Genomic DNA, 20,130 nt, shown 5'->3' on the forward strand with positions numbered 1-20,130 from the left:
CGTGAGGAATTGCGCTTCGCTAATGTATCACGCGAGCATGTGTGAACCGTACTCCCGAGCCTGAAGCGTCCTCACTTCCATTGCTTCATTTAGCTAGCTTTTTTTCTTCAGGTGGCGCGATCGGCTAAAGACGCTCGACGGAACGACGATCACGTGTGTTTGTGGTACTCGCTCAGCAGGGGGCGATGTCCATTACACGAAGAAGCTGTTTGTTGTTTGTTTCTTGTTGACCTTTTTAATTGAAAACAATCACAGTAAATGTACAGAAAGTAACTAGACGTTGAGATTTAAAACAAAAACGGCTACATTGGGACATTTTTAAAGAATCCGCAAGTGATCTTTCTATCACAATAAATATAATGGGCTAGGAATGAATAGCATAACACTATTAAACCTTGTGTGTGACACTTGATTTCTATGATATTTTGTTCTATTGTATATTCTGTCATACATTCATCACATTCATCACATTTAAACATAGTGTACTGTGTTAAAATGAACGTGTAGTTAGTTGGTAGCTTACTGAGTAGTCGGCTAGACTGACTGACTGACTGACTGGCTAGACTGACTGACTGACTGACTGACTGACTGAGTGCTACTGGGTTTGAATGGAGGGAAATAAGTGATTTACTGTCGAGGAGGTGGGAATCAGTCTTATTAAAAAGAGACTGGGAATTGTCCTGAAGACAATCAGCTGTGTCTGCTTTCTTTACATCCTCTGAGAATCACGCAGAGGCACAGGGGGAGGGAGAGCGGCAGAGGGAGGAGGAGGAGGAGGAGGCAAGAGGACGGAAAGAACTTGAGTTAAAGGAATTTGAAACCTGTGTGAGGAAGAAAAAGAATAGGGACGGGACAACTTGGTGGGGCTAGAGAAGCAGTTCTGTGATCAACAGACGGCACGAACACTGGTTTGAAAATACACTTCCAGCTCCCCCCCACCCCCCCCCAAAAAAACTATTTCAACAACTTTATTGGAGACTGAAAAGGTTGGATCGACTTTTGCCGTTTTTCGTCACTGTAGCTCAAACAATGGACTATCCGCAGTTTTTACGCTGAGAGAAAACTGTCTGCCTGTGAGTTTTATTATTTTTTAAAACTTCGGACTGGAGATAAAACGTCAGTAGGCAGTAAGTAGTAAACAGTGGGAGTAAGCAGAAACAATCCTAGGACGGTATCGGGGTAACGTTTTGAAATTGTTTTTCGCAACATAAAATGAGAATCGGGGAAGGAGAGGAGTGATAGCGAGTGGAAGAAATACCTGTGGATTTTAAATCACGAGCAGTCGGGAAGAACATCCGCTAAACTTTTCAGTTGTACAACAACGATCTTTTTTTTTAACAGAGCCGGTGACAGTTACTGGAATGCGGTGATGCGGACTGGAGTCGCATCCAACAAGTTAAAAGTTGGAACCGTGAATTCTGCTAGAAGTGCGCTGCTCCAAGGGACAGCTATGGAGAGCGGGTCACAGGGGCTGATACTGTTTTTCGTCGCGTTTTTTAGTTTAGGATCTGCAAGTACTTTGACAGGTAAGTCTTACAACTCATCTTCATCCTAATCGTTATCATCTTTATCTCACCTCCCCAAAAAATCTTTATTAAGTCAAATGACATAAACCAACAAAATAACAATTAGTCCTACAGTAAATGACTGTGAACAGCTACTGACAACCTGGGTACTTTACAGTCTGATGAGCAGAATGAGCATGATGAAGGTGATGATGAGGATGAGGATGGTGATACATCCTAGATACTTTGATTGCTCTGCCCAAAAGTGTTTACGTGTGTTTATTACAATGCCTATCACCATGTATCTAACAGTTAACTACATTAAACAGCGGTATGTCCTGACTGTTGTTCAATAATCATTTAAATTATTGATATTTGAATAACATTGATATTTGAACAACATCCTGGGTAGTGTGATCGTGTGTTTTGAACATTCCAACAGTCTGTGATCAGAGAGAGAGAGAGAGAGAGAGAGAGAGAGAGAGAGTACAGCAGGAGGGATATGACTGGTTAGATGGACTCTCATGTCATTTACTGTCTGACCCAGACTTCAAAGAGGAGAAAGTTGCTTTAATGTTGATGCTTCAGTTGGTATTTGGATGGTGAAGAGACGGAGGGAGGAGGGTGAAGAGACGGAGGGAGGAGGGTGGAGGGAGAGATCTGGTGGAGGGATGGAGGGGTGGAGGGAGAGATCTAGTGGATGGTGAAGAGACGGAGGGAGGAGGGTGAAGAGACGGAGGGAGGAGGGTGAAGAGACGGAGGGTGGAGGGTGAAGAGACGGAGGGTGGAGGGAGATGTGTGGGCGTGAGGGGCAAAGGGGGAAAGAGAGTAAAAAATGGAATGCTGATGCTTGTGAGTGAGTCAGGGTCAGGGTGATTCAGTAGAACAAAATGATGGATGGGGTACGGGGACAAAAGTGGAGGGGAGGGAGGGAGGGAGGAGGGGAGGGAGGGAGGAGGGGAGTGGGAAAAAATGTGTAGGGATGAATCTAGAAGCATGGCATGAAATGCAGGGATGGAGGGAGAGATCTAGTGGAGGGGTGGAGGGATGGATGGAGAGATCTAGTGGAGGGATGGAGGGGTGGAGGGATGGAGGGATGGAGGGAGAGATCTAGTGGAGGGATGGAGGGGTGGAGGGATGAAGGGAGAGATCTAGTGGAGGGATGGAGGGGTGGAGGGAGAGATCTAGTGGAGGGATGGAGGGGTGGAGGGATGGAGGGAGAGATCTAGTGGAGGGATGGAGGGGTGGAGGGATGGAGGGAGAGATCTAGTGGAGGGATGGAGGGGTGGAGGGAGAGATCTAGTGGAGGGATGTAGGGGTGGAGGGAGAGATCTAGTGGAGGGATGGAGGGGTGGAGGGAGAGATCTAGTGGAGGGGTGGAGGGATGGAGGGGTGGAGGGATGGAGGGAGAGATCTAGTGGAGGGATGGAGGGGTGGAGGGAGAGATCTAGTGGAGGGATGTAGGGGTGGAGGGAGAGATCTAGTGGAGGGATGGAGGGGTGGAGGGAGAGATCTAGTGGAGGGGTGGAGGGGTGGAGGGAGAGATCTAGTGGAGGGGTGGAGGGAGAGATCTAGTGGAGGGATGAGGGAGAGATCTAGTGGAGGGATGGAGGGGTGGAGGGAGAGATCTAGTGGAGGGGTGGAGGGAGAGATCTAGTGGAGGGATGGAGGGGTGGAGGGAGAGATCTAGTGGAGGGGTGGAGGGAGAGATCTAGTGGAGGGATGGAGGGTTGGAGGGAGAGATCTAGTGGAGGGGTTGGAGGGAGAGATCTAGTGGAGGGATGGAGGGGTTGGAGGGAGAGATCTAGTGGAGGGATGGAGGGGTTGGAGGGAGAGATCTAGTGGAGGGGAAATGCTGTGAAGAACTGAGTTATGTGACATAAAGAGACAGAAAGACAAAGGGAGTGAGAGAAGAAGTGATGCAGGGTGGTGTCATATCTGATGTGATGCAGGGTGGTGTAATATCTGATGTGATGCAGGTTGGTGTAATATCTGATGTGATGCAGGGTGGTGTAATATCTGATGTGATGCAGGGTGGTGTCATATCTGATGTGATGCAGGTTGGTGTAATATCTGATGTGATGCAGGGTGGTGTAATATCTGATGTGATGCAGGGTGGTGTCATATCTGATGTGATGCAGGTTGGTGTAATATCTGATGTGATGCAGGGTGGTGTAATATCTGATGTGATGCAGGGTGGTGTCATATCTGATGTGATGCAGGGTGGTGTAATATCTGATGTGATGCAGGGTGGTGTAATATCTGAAGATGAAGGGAAGACGATGAAGGCCAACACATTATACACACAGCGGCAGTGAAGCGTTGAGGCAGACAGTTACTGGGCCCCTTCATTTAAACATACTCTCTTAGCTGTTCTGTGTGTGTGTGTGTGTGTGTGTGTGTGTGTGTGTGTGTGTGTGTGTGTGTGTGTGTGTGTGTGTGTGTGTGTGTGTGTGTGTGTGTGTGTGTGTGTGTGTGTGTGTGTGTGTGGTTGTATGTGTGGTTGTATGTGTGTATGTGTGTGTGTGTCTCTGTATGTGTGATGTCTATAATGCAGGTGTACTCTAAATTAATCTATTTATTTCCCGTTCCATTTTGCTCTGTGGAAGTGAAACAAGCTCTCGTCTGTTGCATTCAGCTCCGTTGAGATGGTGACGCGGTTGAGAGTTATTTTATGGATGTTTGTATATGTGGTGTGTATGAACGACTTGGTTAGGCGGAACAGAGGACCTCTACGGGTCAGGGGTCAGGGGTTAGAGGTCAGATGTTGGTAGTGAAACAGACGAGGAAGGCTGGTTGACAAGCTTGAGAAAATCTTTACTGGCGTGAGTTAGTGAACTGGAGTGTGTGTGTGTGTGGGGGAGTATGTGTGTCTGTGTGTGTGTGTGTGTAGGAGTGTGTGTATCTGTTGCTAGGACAATAAATGAAGATAGAGGAAGACAATATCAGGGCCCTATATAAATATATGAATATTAAATCGGGTATATTTTCTTGCCTGATTTTTTTTCTCCTCCCAAATTCCATTTTCTCCGTTTTGTTTTTTTTTTTAATTTAAAAACGTTTTCGCTCTCAAAATGTACACTTCTTAACTAGAAAAACAACAAAAGTGGAGGTTCTAAGTCCACGACAACATCAAGAGGTTTAAAACGTTTAGATTTGTTGTAGGTGTAGTTAAATTCAACTGAGCACTACAACCAGAGACCATTGATTGGTTAACGATGTTTCTGTAGTGCTCATATGAATGCAGAGTATGTAAAACAAAATGGCCACCGGATTAATGCAAATAATCATGATATCACTCTGGCAGATAAGACATAGGATACTTTGTAGTTAACGTTTAGTTGAGAATGTTTTTTTTTGAGGAAAGCTTTTTCCATCTAGCAGAAGACAGTTGTCATAACATTACATAGGATGGCAGGTAGCCTAGCGGTGAGGAAGAGGGACGCAGAGGGTCGCCAGTTCGGATCCCGAGTCCAGCGGGATGTAAAGCTGCTGAACTGGTAGAGGGGCAGAATATGTGGAGTGGGCGTGAGCAATGCATCTGTGTGTGTGTACCTCGTATCTGTCCTGTTAGTGTGTGGTGTGTGGTGTGTGTACCTCGTATCTGTCCTGTTAGTGTGGTGTGTGGTGTGTGTACCTCGTATCTGTCCTGTTAGAGTGTGGTGTGTGGTGTGTGTACCTCGTATCTGTCCTGTTAGTGTGGTGTGTGGTGTGTGTACCTCGTATCTGTCCTGTTAGAGTGGTGTGTGGTGTGTGTACCTCGTATCTGTCCTGTTTGTGTGGTGTGTGTACCTCGTATCTGTCCTGTTAGAGTGTGGTGTGTGTACCTCGTATCTGTCCTGTTAGTGTGGTGTGTGGTGTGTGTACCTCCTATCTGTCCTAGAGTGTGGTGTGTGGTGTGTGTACCTCGTATCTGTCCTGTTAGAGTGTGGTGTGTGTACCTCGTATCTGTCCTGTTAGAGTGGTGTGTGGTGTGTGTACCTCGTATCTGTCCTGTTTGTGTGGTGTGTGTACCTCGTATCTGTCCTGTTAGAGTGTGGAGTGTGTACCTCGTACCTCTCCTGTTAGTGTGTGGAGTGTGTACCTCGTATCTGTCCTGTTAGTGTGGTGTGTGGTGTGTGTACCTCGTATCTGTCCTGTTAGTGTGGTGTGTGGTGTGTGTACCTCGTATCTGTCCTGTTAGTGTGGTGTGTGTACCTCGTATCTGTCCTGTTAGTGTGTGGTGTGTGGAGTGTGTACCTCGTATCTGTCCTGTTAGTGTGTGGTGTGTGTACCTCGTATCTGTCCTGTTAGTGTGGTGTGTGGTGTGTGTACCTCGTATCTGTCCTGTTAGTGTGTGGTGTGTGGAGTGTGTACCTCGTATCTGTCCTGTTAGTGTGTGGTGTGTGGAGTGTGTACCTCGTATCTGTCCTGTTAGTGTGGTGTGTGGTGTGTGTACCTCGTATCTGTCCTGTTAGTGTGGTGTGTGGTGTGTGTACCTCGTATCTGTCCTGTTAGTGTGGTGTGTGGTGTGTGTACCTCGTATCTGTCCTGTTAGTGTGGGTGTGGTGTGTGTACCTCGTATCTGTCCTGTTAGTGTGGTGTGTGGAGTGTGTACTTCGTATCTGTCCTGTTAGTGTGTGGAGTGTGTACCTCGTATCTGTCCTGTTAGTGTGTGGTGTGTGGTGTGTACCTCGTATCTGTCCTGTTAGTGTGTGGAGTGTGTACCTCGTATCTGTCCTGTTATTGTGTTGTGTGTGGTGTGTGTACCTCGTATCTGTCCTGTTAGTGTGTGGTGTGTGGAGTGTGTACCTCGTGTCTGTCCTGTTAGTGTGTGGTGTGTGTACCTCGTATCTGTCCTGTTAGTGTGTGGAGTGTGTACCTCGTATCTGTCCTGTTAGAGTGGTGTGTGGAGTGTGTACCTCGTATCTGTCCTGTTAGTGTGGAGTGTGTACCTCGTATCTGTCCTGTTAGTGTGTGGTGTGTGGTGTGTGTACCTCGTATCTGTCCTGTTAGTGTGTGGTGTGTGGAGTGTGTACCTCGTATCTGTCCTGTTAGTGTGTGGTGTGTGTACCTCGTATCTGTCCTGTTAGAGTGTGTGGTGTGTACCTCGTATCTGTCCTGTTAGAGTGTGTGGTGTGTACCTCGTATCTGTCCTGTTAGTGTGGAGTGTGTACCTCGTATCTGTCCTGTTAGTGTGTGGTGTGTGTACCTCGTATCTGTCCTGTTAGAGTGTGTGGTGTGTACCTCGTATCTGTCCTGTTAGAGTGTGGAGTGTGTACCTCGTACCTGTCCTGTTAGTGTGGAGTGTGTACCTCGTATCTGTCCTGTTAGTGTGGAGTGTGTACCTCGTATCTGTCCTGTTAGTGTGGTGTGTGTACCTCGTATCTGTCCTGTTAGTGTGTGGTGTGTGTACCTCGTATCTGTCCTGTTAGTGTGTGGTGTGTGTACCTCGTATCTGTCCTGTTAGTGTGGAGTGTGTACCTCGTATCTGTCCTGTTAGTGTGGTGTGTGTACCTCGTATCTGTCCTGTTAGTGTGTGGTGTGTGTACCTCGTATCTGTCCTGTTAGTGTGGTGTGTGTACCTCGTATCTGTCCTGCTAGTGTGTGGTGTGTGTACCTCGTATCTGTCCTGTTAGTGTGTGGTGTGTGTACCTCGTATCTGTCCTGTTAGTGTGGTGTGTGTACCTCGTATCTGTCCTGTTAGTGTGGTGTGTGTACCTCGTATCTGTCCTGTTAGTGTGGAGTGTGTACCTCGTATCTGTCCTGTTAGAGTGTGGAGTGTGTACCTCGTATCTGTCCTGTTAGAGTGTGGTGTGTGTACCTCGTATCTGTCCTGTTAGAGTGGAGTGTGGAGTGTGTACCTCGTATCTGTCCTGTTAGAGTGTGGAGTGTGTACCTCGTATCTGTCCTGTTAGTGTGTGGTGTGTGTACCTCGTATCTGTCCTGTTAGTGTGGAGTGTGTACCTCGTATCTGTCCTGTTAGTGTGGTGTGTGTACCTCGTATCTGTCCTGTTAGTGTGTGGTGTGTACCTCGTATCTGTCCTGTTAGTGTGTGGTGTGTGTACCTCGTATCTGTCCTGTTAGTGTGGTGTGTGTACCTCGTATCTGTCATGTTAGTGTGTGGTGTGTGTACCTCGTATCTGTCCTGTTAGTGTGTGGTGTGTGTACCTCGTATCTGTCCTGTTAGTGTGTGGTGTGTACCTCGTATCTGTCCTGTTAGTGTGGTGTGTGTACCTCGTATCTGTCCTGTTAGTGTGTGGTGTGTGTACCTCGTATCTGTCCTGTTAGTTTGTGGTGTGTGTACCTCGTATCTGTCCTGTTAGTGTGTGGAGTGTGTACCTCGTATCTGTCCTGTTAGTGTGGTGTGTGTACCTCGTATCTGTCCTGTTAGTGTGGTGTGTGTACCTCGTATCTGTCCTGTTAGTGTGTGGTGTGTGGAGTGTGTACCTCGTATCTGTCCTGTTATTGTGGTGTGTGTACCTCGTATCTGTCCTGTTAGTGTGTGGAGTGTGGAGTGTGTACCTTGTATCTGTCCTGTTAGTGTGGAGTGTGTACCTCGTATCTGTCCTGTTAGTGTGGTGTGTGTACCTCGTATCTGTCCTGTTAGTGTGGTGTGTGTACCTCGTATCTGTCCTGTTAGTGTGTGGTGTGTGGAGTGTGTACCTCGTATCTGTCCTGTTAGTGTGGTGTGTGTACCTCGTATCTGTCCTGTTAGTGTGTGGAGTGTGTACCTCGTATCTGTCCTGTTAGAGTGTGGTGTGTGGAGTGTGTACCTCGTATCTGTCCTGTTAGTGTGGTGTGTGGAGTGTGTACCTCGTATCTGTCCTGTTAGAGTGTGGAGTGTGTACCTCGTATCTGTCCTGTTAGAGTGTGGAGTGTGTAGTGTGTACCTCGTATCTGTCCTGTTAGTGTGGTGTGTGGTGTGTGTACCTCGTATCTGTCCTGTTAGAGTGTGGTGTGTGGAGTGTGTACCTCGTATCTGTCCTGTTAGTGTGGTGTGTGGAGTGTGTACCTCGTATCTGTCCTGTTAGAATGTGGAGTGTGTACCTCGTATCTGTCCTGTTAGTGTGGTGTGTGTTTCTCCCAGTGTTTCCACTCCTCTCTAACAAGGAGCCGTTGTCCCAGACACACAGCTCAGACAGGTCAGCTCCTCAGTCAGGCCGGGTTAAGGAGACAGGTCTGCTCCTCAGTCAGGCCGGGTTAAGGAGACAGGTCTGCTCCTCAGTCAGGCCGGGTTAAGGAGACAGGTCTGCTCCTCAGTCAGGCCGGGTTAAGGAGACAGGTCAGCTCCTCAGTCAGGCCGGGTTAAGGAGACAGGTCTGCTCCTCAGTCAGGCCGGGTTAAGGAGACAGGTCTGCTCCTCAGTCAGGCCGGGTTAAGGAGACAGGTCTGCTCCTCAGTCAGGCCGGGTTAAGGAGACAGGTCTGCTCCTCAGTCAGGCCGGGTTAAGGAGCCAGGTCTGCTCCTCAGTCAGGCCGGGTTAAGGAGCCAGGTCTGCTCCTCAGTCAGGCCGGGTTAAGGAGCCAGGTCTGCTCCTCAGTCAGGCCGGGTTAAGGAGCCAGGTCTGCTCCTCAGTCAGGCCGGGTTAAGGAGCCAGGTCTGCTCCTCAGTCAGGCCGGGTTAAGGAGACAGGTCTGCTCCTCAGTCAGGCCGGGTTAAGGAGCCAGGTCTGCTCCTCAGTCAGGCCGGGTTAAGGAGACAGGTCTGCTCCTCAGTCAGGCCGGGTTAAGGAGCCAGGTCTGCTCCTCAGTCAGGCCGGGTTAAGGAGCCAGGTCTGCTCCTCAGTCAGGCCGGGTTAAGGAGACAGGTCTGCTCCTCAGTCAGGCCGGGTTAAGGAGACAGGTCTGCTCCTCAGTCAGGCCGGGTTAAGGAGCCAGGTCAGCTCCTCAGTCAGGCCGGGTTAAGGAGACAGGTCTGCTCCTCAGTCAGGCCGGGTTAAGGAGACAGGTCTGCTCCTCAGTCAGGCCGGGTTAAGGAGACAGGTCAGCTCCTCAGTCAGGCCGGGTTAAGGAGACAGGTCTGCTCCTCAGTCAGGCCGGGTTAAGGAGACAGGTCTGCTCCTCAGTCAGGCCGGGTTAAGGAGCCAGGTCTGCTCCTCAGTCAGGCCGGGTTAAGGAGACAGGTCAGCTCCTCAGTCAGGCCGGGTTAAGGAGGCAGGTCAGCTCCTCAGTCAGGCCGGGTTAAGGCCTTTTATTAGCATACTCACACGAATTAGCCTATTGACTAGTAAGGGGTTTAAATATGTATCCAAAAAAACACAAATATTACCTTTCTTATATTCTCCTAGATATAGAACAACACATTATTCCTTATTCCACATTATTCCAACACATTATTCCTTATGATTGATCTTTTAACGGTCTTTTTTGTCATTTATGAATGTTGTTCAATGTGTTTCTATGAGCTATAGTAGTAAAGGACAAATTCAATATTTTATCAAATAATACAACATTTTCTTTGATACCTAAAGGGGTCCTAAAATTCAAAATCAAATAGCAAAATGATCCATAGTATGAACTTCTTAAAACAATTCCATATTTCTCCTGACCATGTGACTTGACCATGTGACCTGACCAGGAGAAACTCAGGGCCCAAGACATAAAGCGAATCATGTGACAAAAACACAGCATCTTATTGGATAAAATAATACATTTTGCTGCAGACAATAGTAAATGTATATATTATGTATAAACAACAACTAGTATTCGATGAAGGTTGTCCTATGTGGCTCTGTTTGTAGGCACTTGCAATGCCAAGGATTGTGGGTTGGATTCCTGCTGGGACAACTCGTACAGAAAATGTATGCACTGCTAAATAGAATATATAATTATTATTATTATGAAGTTAATAACCAGTCTTCTGTCTCTTCCTCTCAGAGCTGCAGTTCATCCGTAGCCCCGGTAACGTGACATCATCGCTTGGGAAGCCGGTGAAGGTGGTGTGTACACTGCAGGGTTGGGGGGGCGAGGACCCCCCTGATGTGCTCTGGCAGCGGGATGGACAGCCCCTGGAGTGGGCTGACACCAACCAAATACAGGTTCCTGTTGCTTCACGCAGCTGGATGGTCATCAGCACACTCAGGTAGGAAGGGACTGGTCTGTCTGCCTGCCTGCCTGCCTGTCTGTCTGTCTGTCTGTCTGTCTGTCTGTCTCTCTCCTCTCTGTCTGTCTGTCTATCTCTCTCATGTCTGTCTGTCTGTCTGTCTGTCTGTCTGTCTGTCTGTCTGTCTGTCTGTCTGTCTGTCTGTCTCTCCTCTCTGTCTGTCTGTCTGTCTCTCCTCTCTGTCCTCTCTGTCTGTCTGTCTTTATCTCTCCTCGCCTCTCTGTCTGTCTGTCTGTCTGTCTGTCTGTCTGTCTGTCTGTCTGTCTGTCTGTCTGTCTGTCTGTCTGTCTGTCTGTCCTCTCTGTCTGTCTGTCTGTCTTTATCTCTATCAGCACACTCAGGTAGGGACTGATGTGTCTGTCTGTCTGCTTGTTTCTTCACCCATCCGTTAGTATCTGCCCATCTGTCTGAGACTGTATCTGTCCTTTACACCCCCACCCCACCCACACACACACACCTGCTCACTGTTCCTACACATGACACTTCTTCCCATCCGTTAGTATCTGCCCATCTGTCTGAGACTGTATCTGTCCTTTACCCCCCCCCCATCTGTCTGAGACTGTATCTGTCCTTTACACCCCCCCCCCCCCCCCCCACACACACACACACACCTGCTCACTGTTCCTACACATGACACTCCTTCCTTCAACCCACCTTTCTGCTCGTTTCATGTTTAGTCTGGTTTTGTTTAGTGTTTTGTCTGCTGTTTTGTTTTCTGTTGGGTCCTTGAAGTCTATGATTATTATCTCTACCAGGTTGATTTAAACTGACTGTGTGTGTGTGTGTGTGTGTGTGTGTGTGTGTGTGTGTGTGTGTGTGTGTGTGTGTGTGTGTGTGTGTGTGTGTGTGTGTGTGTGTGTGTGTGTGTGTGTGTGTGTGTGTGTGTGTGTGTGTGTGTGTGTGTGTGTGTGTGTAGGATAGAGAAGATGCAGCTACCTGACATGGGTTCCTACCGCTGTGCTGTGATGTCAGAGGGACACCAAACTCTGTCTGTAGCAGGACACATTCATCTAGAAGGTGAGGATCTCTCTCTCTCTCTCTCTCTCTCTCTCTCTCTCTCTGTGTCTGTCTCTCTGTCTGTCTCTCTCTCTCTCTCTCTCTGTGTCTGTCTCTGTCTGCCTCTCTCTCTCTCTCTCTCTCTCTCTGTGTCTGTCTCTGTCTGTCTCTGTCTGCCTCTCTCTCTCTCTCTCTCTCTCTCTCTCTCTCTCTCTCTCTCTCTCTCTCTCTCTCTCTCTCTCTCTCTCTCTCTCTCTCTCTCTCTCTCTCTCTCTCTCTCTCTCTCTCTCTCTCTCTCTCTCTCTCTCTCTCTCTCTCTCTCTCTCTCTCTCTCTCTCTCTCTCTCTCTCTCTCTCTGTCAATTCAATTTCAATTCAAGGGCTTTATTGGCATGGGAAACATGTGTTAACATTGCCAAAGCAAGTGAGGTAGATATTATACAAAAGTGAAATAAACAATACAAATTAACAGTAAACATTACACATACAGAAGTTTCAAAACAATAAAGACATTACAAATCTGTCTCTCTCTCTCTCTCTCTCTGTCTCTCTCTCTCTCTCTGTGTCTGTCTCTCTCTGTGTCTGTGTCTGTCTCTGTCTGCCTCTCTCTCTCTGTCTGCTTCTCTCCCCCTCTTCATTCTAACTGTATAAAGGAATGGGGACCACTAAAACTCAAGCTCTCTCTCCATCTCAGGTCTTCCTCATTTCTCTGTGGAGCCTCAGCACCAGTCGGTGGTAGCCAATGTGTCTCTGAGTCTGCACTGTGTGGCCCACGGCCCCCCGGAGCCCGTCAGAGTCATCTGGCTGCAGGACGGGGCCCCTCTAAACTCTCTGCAGGACCATGTTGCCCTGTCCCCCTCTACAGTCAATATAACAGGTAGACCATGTCCCCCTCTACAGTCAAGGGAGGGGGGAGTCAGTCAGGGAGATGGGGTGGTGGGGGACTCCGTCAGGGAGATGGGGTGGTGGGGGACTCCGTCAGGGAGGTGGGGTGGTGGGGGACTCCGTCAGGGAGGTGAGGTGGTGGGGGACTCCGTCAGGGAGGTGGGGTGGTGGGGGACTCCGTCAGGGAGGTGAGGTGGTGGGGGACTCCGTCAGGGAGGTGGGGTGGTGGGGGACTCCGTCAGGGAGGTGGGGTGGTGGGGGACTCCGTCAGGGAGATGGGGTGGTGGGGGACTCCGTCAGGGAGGTGGGGGGGTGGGGGACTCCGTCAGGGAGGTGGGGTGGTGGGGGACTCCGTCAGGGAGATGGGGTGGTGGGGGACTCCGTCAGGGAGGTGGGGTGGTGGGGGACTCCGTCAGGGAGGTGGGGTGGTGGGGGACTCCGTCAGGGAGGTGGGGTGGTGGGGGACTCCGTCAGGGAGATGGGGTGGTGGGGGACTCCGTCAGGGAGATGGGGTGGTGGGGGACTCCGTCAGGGAGGTGGGGTGGTGGGGGACTCCGTCAGGGAGGTGGGGTGGTGGGGGACTCCGTCAGGGAGGTGGGGTGGTGGGGGACTCCGTCAGGGAGATGGGGTGGTGGGGGACTCCGTCAGGGAGGTGGGGTGGTGGGGGACTCCGTCAGGGAGATGGGGTGGTGGGGGACTCCGTCAGGGAGGTGGGGGGGTGGGGGACTCCGTCAGGGAGGTGGGGTGGTGGGGGACTCCGTCAGGGAGGTGGGGTGGTGGGGGACTCCGTCAGGGAGATGGGGTGGTGGGGGACTCCGTCAGGGAGGTGGGGGGGTGGGGGACTCCGTCAGGGAGGTGGGGTGGTGGGGGACTCCGTCAGGGAGGTGGGGTGGTGGGGGACTCCGTCAGGGAGGTGGGGTGGTGGGGGACTCCGTCAGGGAGGTGGGGGGGTGGGGGACTCCGTCAGGGAAGTGAGGTGGTGGGGGACTCCGTCAGGGAGGTGGGGAGGTGGGGGACTCCGTCAGGGAGGTGGGGAGGTGGGGGACTCCGTCAGGGAGGTGGGGTGGTGGGGGACTCCGTCAGGGAGGTGGGGAGTTAGGGGACTCCGTCAGGGAGGTGGGGAGGGACTCCGTCTGGGAGGTGGGGAGGTGGGAGACTCCGTCTGGGAGGTGGGGAGTTGGGGGACTCCGTCAGGGAGGTGGGGAGGTGGGAGACTCCGTCAGGGAGGTGGGGAGTTGGGGGACTCCGTCAGGGAGGTGGGGAGGTGGGAGACTCCGTCAGGGAGGTGGGGGACTCCGTCAGGGATGTGGGGAGGTGGGGGACTCCGTCAGGGAGGTGGGGAGGTGGGGGACTCCGTCAGGGAGGTGGGGAGGTGGGAGACTCCGTCAGGGAGGTGGGGAGTTGGGGGACTCCGTCAGGGAGGTGGGGGACTCCGTCAGGGATGTGGGGAGGTGGGGGACTCCGTCAGGGAGGTGGGGAGGTGGGGGACTCCGTCAGGGAGGTGGGGAAGTGGGGGACTCCGTCAGGGAGGTGGGGAGGTGGGGGACTCCGTCAGGGCAGAAAGAGACGGAGGAAGATGCTTGTGTGACTCATCAGAGCAGGTTTGATGGTGGTACTCATCACTTCCCTGTTAAGGTTATTGTTAGTTAGTTGACAGGACACTCACAGCTAAGGAATGGACTGACACAAACACAACTATTCAGTCAGTCAATAGGCCCGTAAAGAGATATGGCTTTGAGTCTGTATCCAACCAACATCCAACCGTATATAGCCAGCCAGTCAGCCAGCCAGCCAGGCAGCCAGTCAGCCATCCAGTCAGTCAGTCAGTCAATAGGCCCGTAAAGAGATATGACTTTGAGTCTGTATCCAACCGACACGGCCATTTGCAGTTAGTCTGTCAGCCAGTCAGTCTCCCAGCCACAGTATACAGTCAGCCAGCCAGCCAGTCAGTCATTCAGTCAGCTAGCCACAGTATACAGTCAGTCAGCCAGCCAGCCAATCAGCCAGCCACATCACACAGTCAATCAGCCAGTCAGCCAGCCAGCCACAGCACACAGCCAGCCGGTCAGCCAGTCAGTCAGTCAGCCAGCCAGCCAGCAGGTCAGCCAGTTATCCAATCAGCCAGCCAGCCACATCACACAGCCAGTCAGTCAGCCAGCCACAGCACACAGCCAGCCAGCCAGTCAGCCAGCCAGTCAGCCAGCCAGCCAGTCAGCCAGCCAGTCAGCCACAGCACACAGCCAATCAGCCACAGCACATAGCCAGTCAGCCAGCCAGCCAGTCAGTCAGCCAGCCAGTCAGCCACAGCACACAGCCAGTCAGCCAGCCAGCCAGCCAATCAGCCAGCCAGTCAGCCACAGCACATAGCCAGACATTCCCTTGTTTCTGCTTCTTCAAATTCAACCTTAGACCCACAAGAACCCCACCCAGTCCCAGACCCAACCAACTCCCACCCAGTCCCAGACCCAACCAACTCCCACCCAGTCCCAGACCCAACCAACTCCCACCCAGTCCCAGACCCAACCAAATCCCACCCAGTCCCAGACCCAACCAACTCCCACCCAGTCCCAGACCCAACCAACTCCCACCCAGTCCCAGACCCAACCAACTCCCACCCAGTCCCAGACCCAACCAACTCCCACCCAGTCCCAGACCCAACCAACTCCCACCCAGTCCCAGACCCAACCAACTCCCACCCAGTCCCAGACCCAACCAACTCCCACCTAGTCCCAGACCCAACCAACTCCCACCCAGTCCCAGACCCAACCAACTCCCACCCAGTCCCAGACCCAACCAACTCCCACCCAGTCCCAGACCCAACCAACTCCCACCCAGTCCCAGACCCAACCAACTCCCACCCAGTCCCAGACCCAACCAACTCCCACCCAGTCCCAGACCCAACCAACTCCCACCCAGTCCCAGACCCAACCAACTCCCACCCAGTCCCAGACCCAACCAACTCCCACCTAGTCCCAGACCCAACCAACTCCCACCCAGTCCCAGACCCAACCAACTCCCACCCAGTCCCAGACCCAACCAACTCCCACCCAGTCCCAGACCCAACCAACTCCCACCCAGTCCCAGACCCAACCAACTCCCACCCAGTCCCAGACCCAACCAACTCCCACCTAGTCCCAGACCCAACCAACTCCCACCCAGTCCCAGACCCAACCAACTCCCACCCAGTCCCAGACCCAACCAACTCCCACCCAGTCCCAGACCCAACCAACTCCCACCCAGAAATGTCCCCTTCTCTCCCCTTCACTTCAGACTGCTGGGATCTATCTGTGGGTGTCCTTGTACCTGCACTCACTATCAGAGCTCAACCTATACAGCTATATATTTAGGAAATAGGGTTGGGAGTTTTTCCTGACCAGGCCAACTCTACAGTTTACATTGCACACCGATTATTTTTTTTACAAGATTTTATTTGATCTTTTATCAACAATCCAAAACATCCACATCACCCCTGCCCAGACCCACAAGCCCCCACCTCCAGCGCCAGCATCACCCCTGCCCAGACCCACAAGCCCCCACCTCCAGCACCTGCATCACCTCTGCCCAGACCCACAAGCCCCCACCTCCAGCACCAGCATCACCCTGCCCAGACCCACAAGCCCTCACCTCCAGCGTCAGCATCACCCCTGCCCAGACCCACAAGCCCTCACCTCCAGCGTCAGCGCCAGCATCACCCTGCCCAGACCCACAAGCCCTCACCTCCAGCGTCAGCATCACCCCTGCCTAGACCCACAAGCCCTCACCTCCAGCACCAGCATCACCCCTGCCCAGACCCACAAGCCCTCACCTCCAGCACCAGCATCACCCCTGCCTAGACCCACAAGCCCTCACCTCCAGCACCAGCATCACCCCTGCCCAGACCCACAAGCCCCCACCTCCAGCACCAGCATCACCCCTGCCTAGACCCACAAGCCCTCACCTCCAGCACCAGCATCACCCCTGCCCAGACCCACAAGCCCTCACCTCCAGCACCAGCGCCAGCATCACCCCTGCACAGACCCACAAGCCCTCACCTCCAGCACCAGCGCCAGCATCACTTTACGCCATATGGCCTCAAACTAGAAGCACAAGCATTTCGCTACACTTGCGTTAACATCTGCTAACCATGCTAACCATGCTAACCATGCTAACATCTGCTAACCATGCTAACCATGCTAACCATGCTAACATCTGCTAACCATGCTAACCATGTGTATGTGACCAATAAAATTAGATTTTGATTTGATTTGAACTGCACCATTTTGTTTCTCTCCGTAGCCCACCCACTTTACATTTTTCGATAATAAATTTGACCTTTCCATTGCGTTAATGATTGAGGATTGGTTGATTTCCATATTTTTTTTTTTAAGATGATTGATAGAAAAGTATCGTCCAACCTGTCAGGTATCTCACTGCACCCTCATACGCCATGTCTTAAAATATGCAGACAGACAAAATAAAAGTAAGTTTACATTGTAATATTTCTGACAACCAGTCTTTCTAACTCTGTCCATAACGTTTGGACTTGAATTATTAAGTCATCAGTAGTTTTACACTTTAGACAAGGTTTCGTTTATTCTGGATTAAACATACGTTTTCGTTAACTGTAATATTTTCAGTTAAGTTCCATCATTCCCTCCATCTTGTGTCAATATCAATTCTATTTAAGTTTCAATAGTTGATATATTTTTTCTAAGATATTGTCAGTTGGATAGGCTCTCTGCAAGGTTTTGTGTAGCTAACCTATCAAACAATACGAGTATCATTTTCTGACTCAAATAGGATTCCCTCAAGGTTGCTCTAATGTTCAAATAATCAACATGTTGTGATATAACTATTTTTTTTTTGAAGTTGCATGTATTTGAAAATATCTACTTTGGTCAATCTAAAATAGCTTTTTAAAGTTGTCATGGAAAACAACATGTATTTCCTATTAACAAGTCATCTACGGTTCTCGAGTCAAATAAAACTGTTGTAAGAGCGGTGCGAGTCAAAAGTCGATGGGTCACTAATATACATTGAACGTGACTCATATTGAACTTACGAGTCACTTCTCCAAGTCACAGATAACGCTACTGTCAGGGGATGTAGTTGAGATGTGCTGACCAAAGGGAATCAGAGATATTGGGGAAGTAAAGAGAGAGAAAGAGAAGGGGTTAGTTGCGACCGCGTGATGTTCTGTTCATTCACCCACACAGTCGGTGGTCAGCCCTCCCTCCCTCCTTCTCCTCCTCCCTCACGTTCCTTCGCTCCCTCCCTCTCTCATAGCTCTCACCCCCCTTGTCCTCTTTCCGGCCTTACACGGACCACAACAATGAAGGCATGGTCCTCTCCGGACAACACAACACACTGTGTGGCTTAGTTATCATAGGAACAACTTAGGAACATGGGGAACAACATAGGAACATGGGAACAATGTAGGAACATGGGAACAACGTAGGAACATGGGAACAACGTAGGAACATGGGAACAACGTAGGAACACGGGAACAACGTAGGAACATGGGAACAACATGGGAACAACGTAGGAACATGGGAACAACGTAGGAACACGGGAACAACGTAGGAACACGGGAACAACGTAGGAACATAGGAACAACGTAGGAACATGGGGAACAACGTAGGAACATGGGAACAATGTAGGAACATGGGAACAACGTAGGAACATGGGAACAACGTAGGAACATGGGAACAACGTAGGAACATGGGAACAACGTAGGAACATGGGAACAACGTAGGAACATGGGAACAACGTAGGAACATGGGAACAACGTAGGAACATGGGAACAACGTAGGAACATGGGAACAACGTAGGAACATGGGAACAACGTAGGAACACGGGAACAACGTAGGAACACGGGAACAACGTAGGAACACGGGAACAATGTAGGAACATGGGAACAACGTAGGAACACGGGAACAACGTAGGAACACGGGAACAACGTAGGAACACGGGAACAACGTAGGAACACGGGAACAATGTAGGAACATGGGAACAACGTAGGAACATGGGAACAACGTAGGAACATGGGAACAATGTAGGAACATGGGAACAACGTAGGAACATGGGAACAACGTAGGAACATGGGAACAACGTAGGAACACGGGAACAACGTAGGAACATGGGAACAACGTAGGAACATAGGAACAACGTAGGAACATGGGAACAACGTAGGAACACGGGAACAACGTAGGAACACGGGAACAACGTAGGAACACGGGAACAACGTAGGAACACGGGAACAACGTAGGAACACGGGAACAACGTAGGAACACGGGAACAACGTAGAAACACGGGAACAACGTAGAAACACGGGAACAACGTAGAAACACGGGAACAACGTAGGAACACGGGAACAACGTAGGAACACGGGAACAACGTAGGAACACGGGAACAACGTAGGAACACGGGAACAACGTAGGAACACGGGAACAACGTAGGAACACGGGAACAACGTAGGAACACGGGAACAACGTAGGAACACGGGAACAACGTAGGAACACGGGAACAATGTAGGAACATGGGAACAATGTAGGAACATGGGAACAACGTAGGAACACGGGAACAACGTAGGAACACGGGAACAACGTAGGAACATAGGAACAACGTAGGAACATGGGAACAACGTAGGAACACGGGAACAACGTAGGAACATGGGAACAACGTAGGAACATGGGAACAACGTAGGAACACGGGAACAACGTAGGAACACGGGAACAACGTAGGAACACGGGAACAACGTAGAAACACGGGAACAACGTAGAAACACGGGAACAACGTAGAAACACGGGAACAACGTAGAAACACGGGAACAACGTAGGAACACGGGAACAACGTAGGAACACGGGAACAACGTAGGAACATGGGAACAATGTAGGAACATGGGAACAATGTAGGAACATGGGAACAACGTAGGAACACGGGAACAACGTAGGAACACGGGAACAACGTAGGAACACGGGAACAACGTAGGAACACGGGAACAACGTAGGAACACGGGAACAACGTAGGAACACGGGAACAACGTAGGAACACGGGAACAACGTAGGAACACGGGAACAACGTAGGAACACGGGAACAACGTAGGAACACGGGAACAACGTAGGAACACGGGAACAATGTAGGAACATGGGAACAACGTAGGAACACGGGAACAACGTAGGAACACGGGAACAACGTAGGAACTCGGGAACAACGTAGGAACATGGGAACAACGTAGGAACACGGGAACAACGTAGGAACATGGGAACAACGTAGGAACATGGGGAACAACGTAGGAACATGGGAACAATGTAGGAACATGGGAACAACGTAGGAACATGGGAACAACGTAGGAACATGGGAACAACGTAGGAACATGGGAACAACGTAGGAACATGGGAACAACGTAGGAACATGGGAACAACGTAGGAACATAGGAACAACGTAGGAACATGGGAACAACGTAGGAACATGGGAACAACGTAGGAACATGGGAACAATGTAGGAACATGGGAACAACGTAGGAACACGGGAACACGGGAAAGTGTTTTAGTTGTGTTAGTGTTTTAGTTGTGTTAGTGTTTTAGTTGTGATAGATAGATGTGTGTGTGTGTGTGTGTGTGTGTGTGTGTGTGTGTGTGTGTGTGTGTGTGTGTGTGTGTGTGTGTGTGTGTGTGTGTGTG

At 50.7% G+C, this 20,130-nt stretch overlaps 1 protein-coding gene across 2 annotated transcripts in view; it reads left to right on the forward strand.

The window, feature by feature from the left end:
• Nucleotides 1-796: 796 nt before the first annotated feature.
• Nucleotides 797-20,130, forward strand: part of LOC139549590 (tyrosine-protein kinase receptor UFO) — a 106,937-nt gene continuing 87,603 nt past the window's right edge. For both annotated transcript variants that reach the window (XR_011669916.1, XM_071360233.1), the window contains exons 1-4: nucleotides 797-1,526; nucleotides 10,364-10,568; nucleotides 11,506-11,606; nucleotides 12,279-12,461. Coding sequence is in view for 1 of the 2 variants with exons in the window: in XM_071360233.1 (XP_071216334.1) it covers nucleotides 1,370-1,526; nucleotides 10,364-10,568; nucleotides 11,506-11,606; nucleotides 12,279-12,461 (646 nt within the window). In the remaining variant the exon portion in view is untranslated. The remainder of the gene's footprint in view (nucleotides 1,527-10,363; nucleotides 10,569-11,505; nucleotides 11,607-12,278; nucleotides 12,462-20,130) is intronic.

This window comes from Salvelinus alpinus, chromosome 22 (assembly GCF_045679555.1).
Source record: "Salvelinus alpinus chromosome 22, SLU_Salpinus.1, whole genome shotgun sequence".
Classification (NCBI taxonomy): Eukaryota; Metazoa; Chordata; class Actinopteri; order Salmoniformes; family Salmonidae; genus Salvelinus; species Salvelinus alpinus.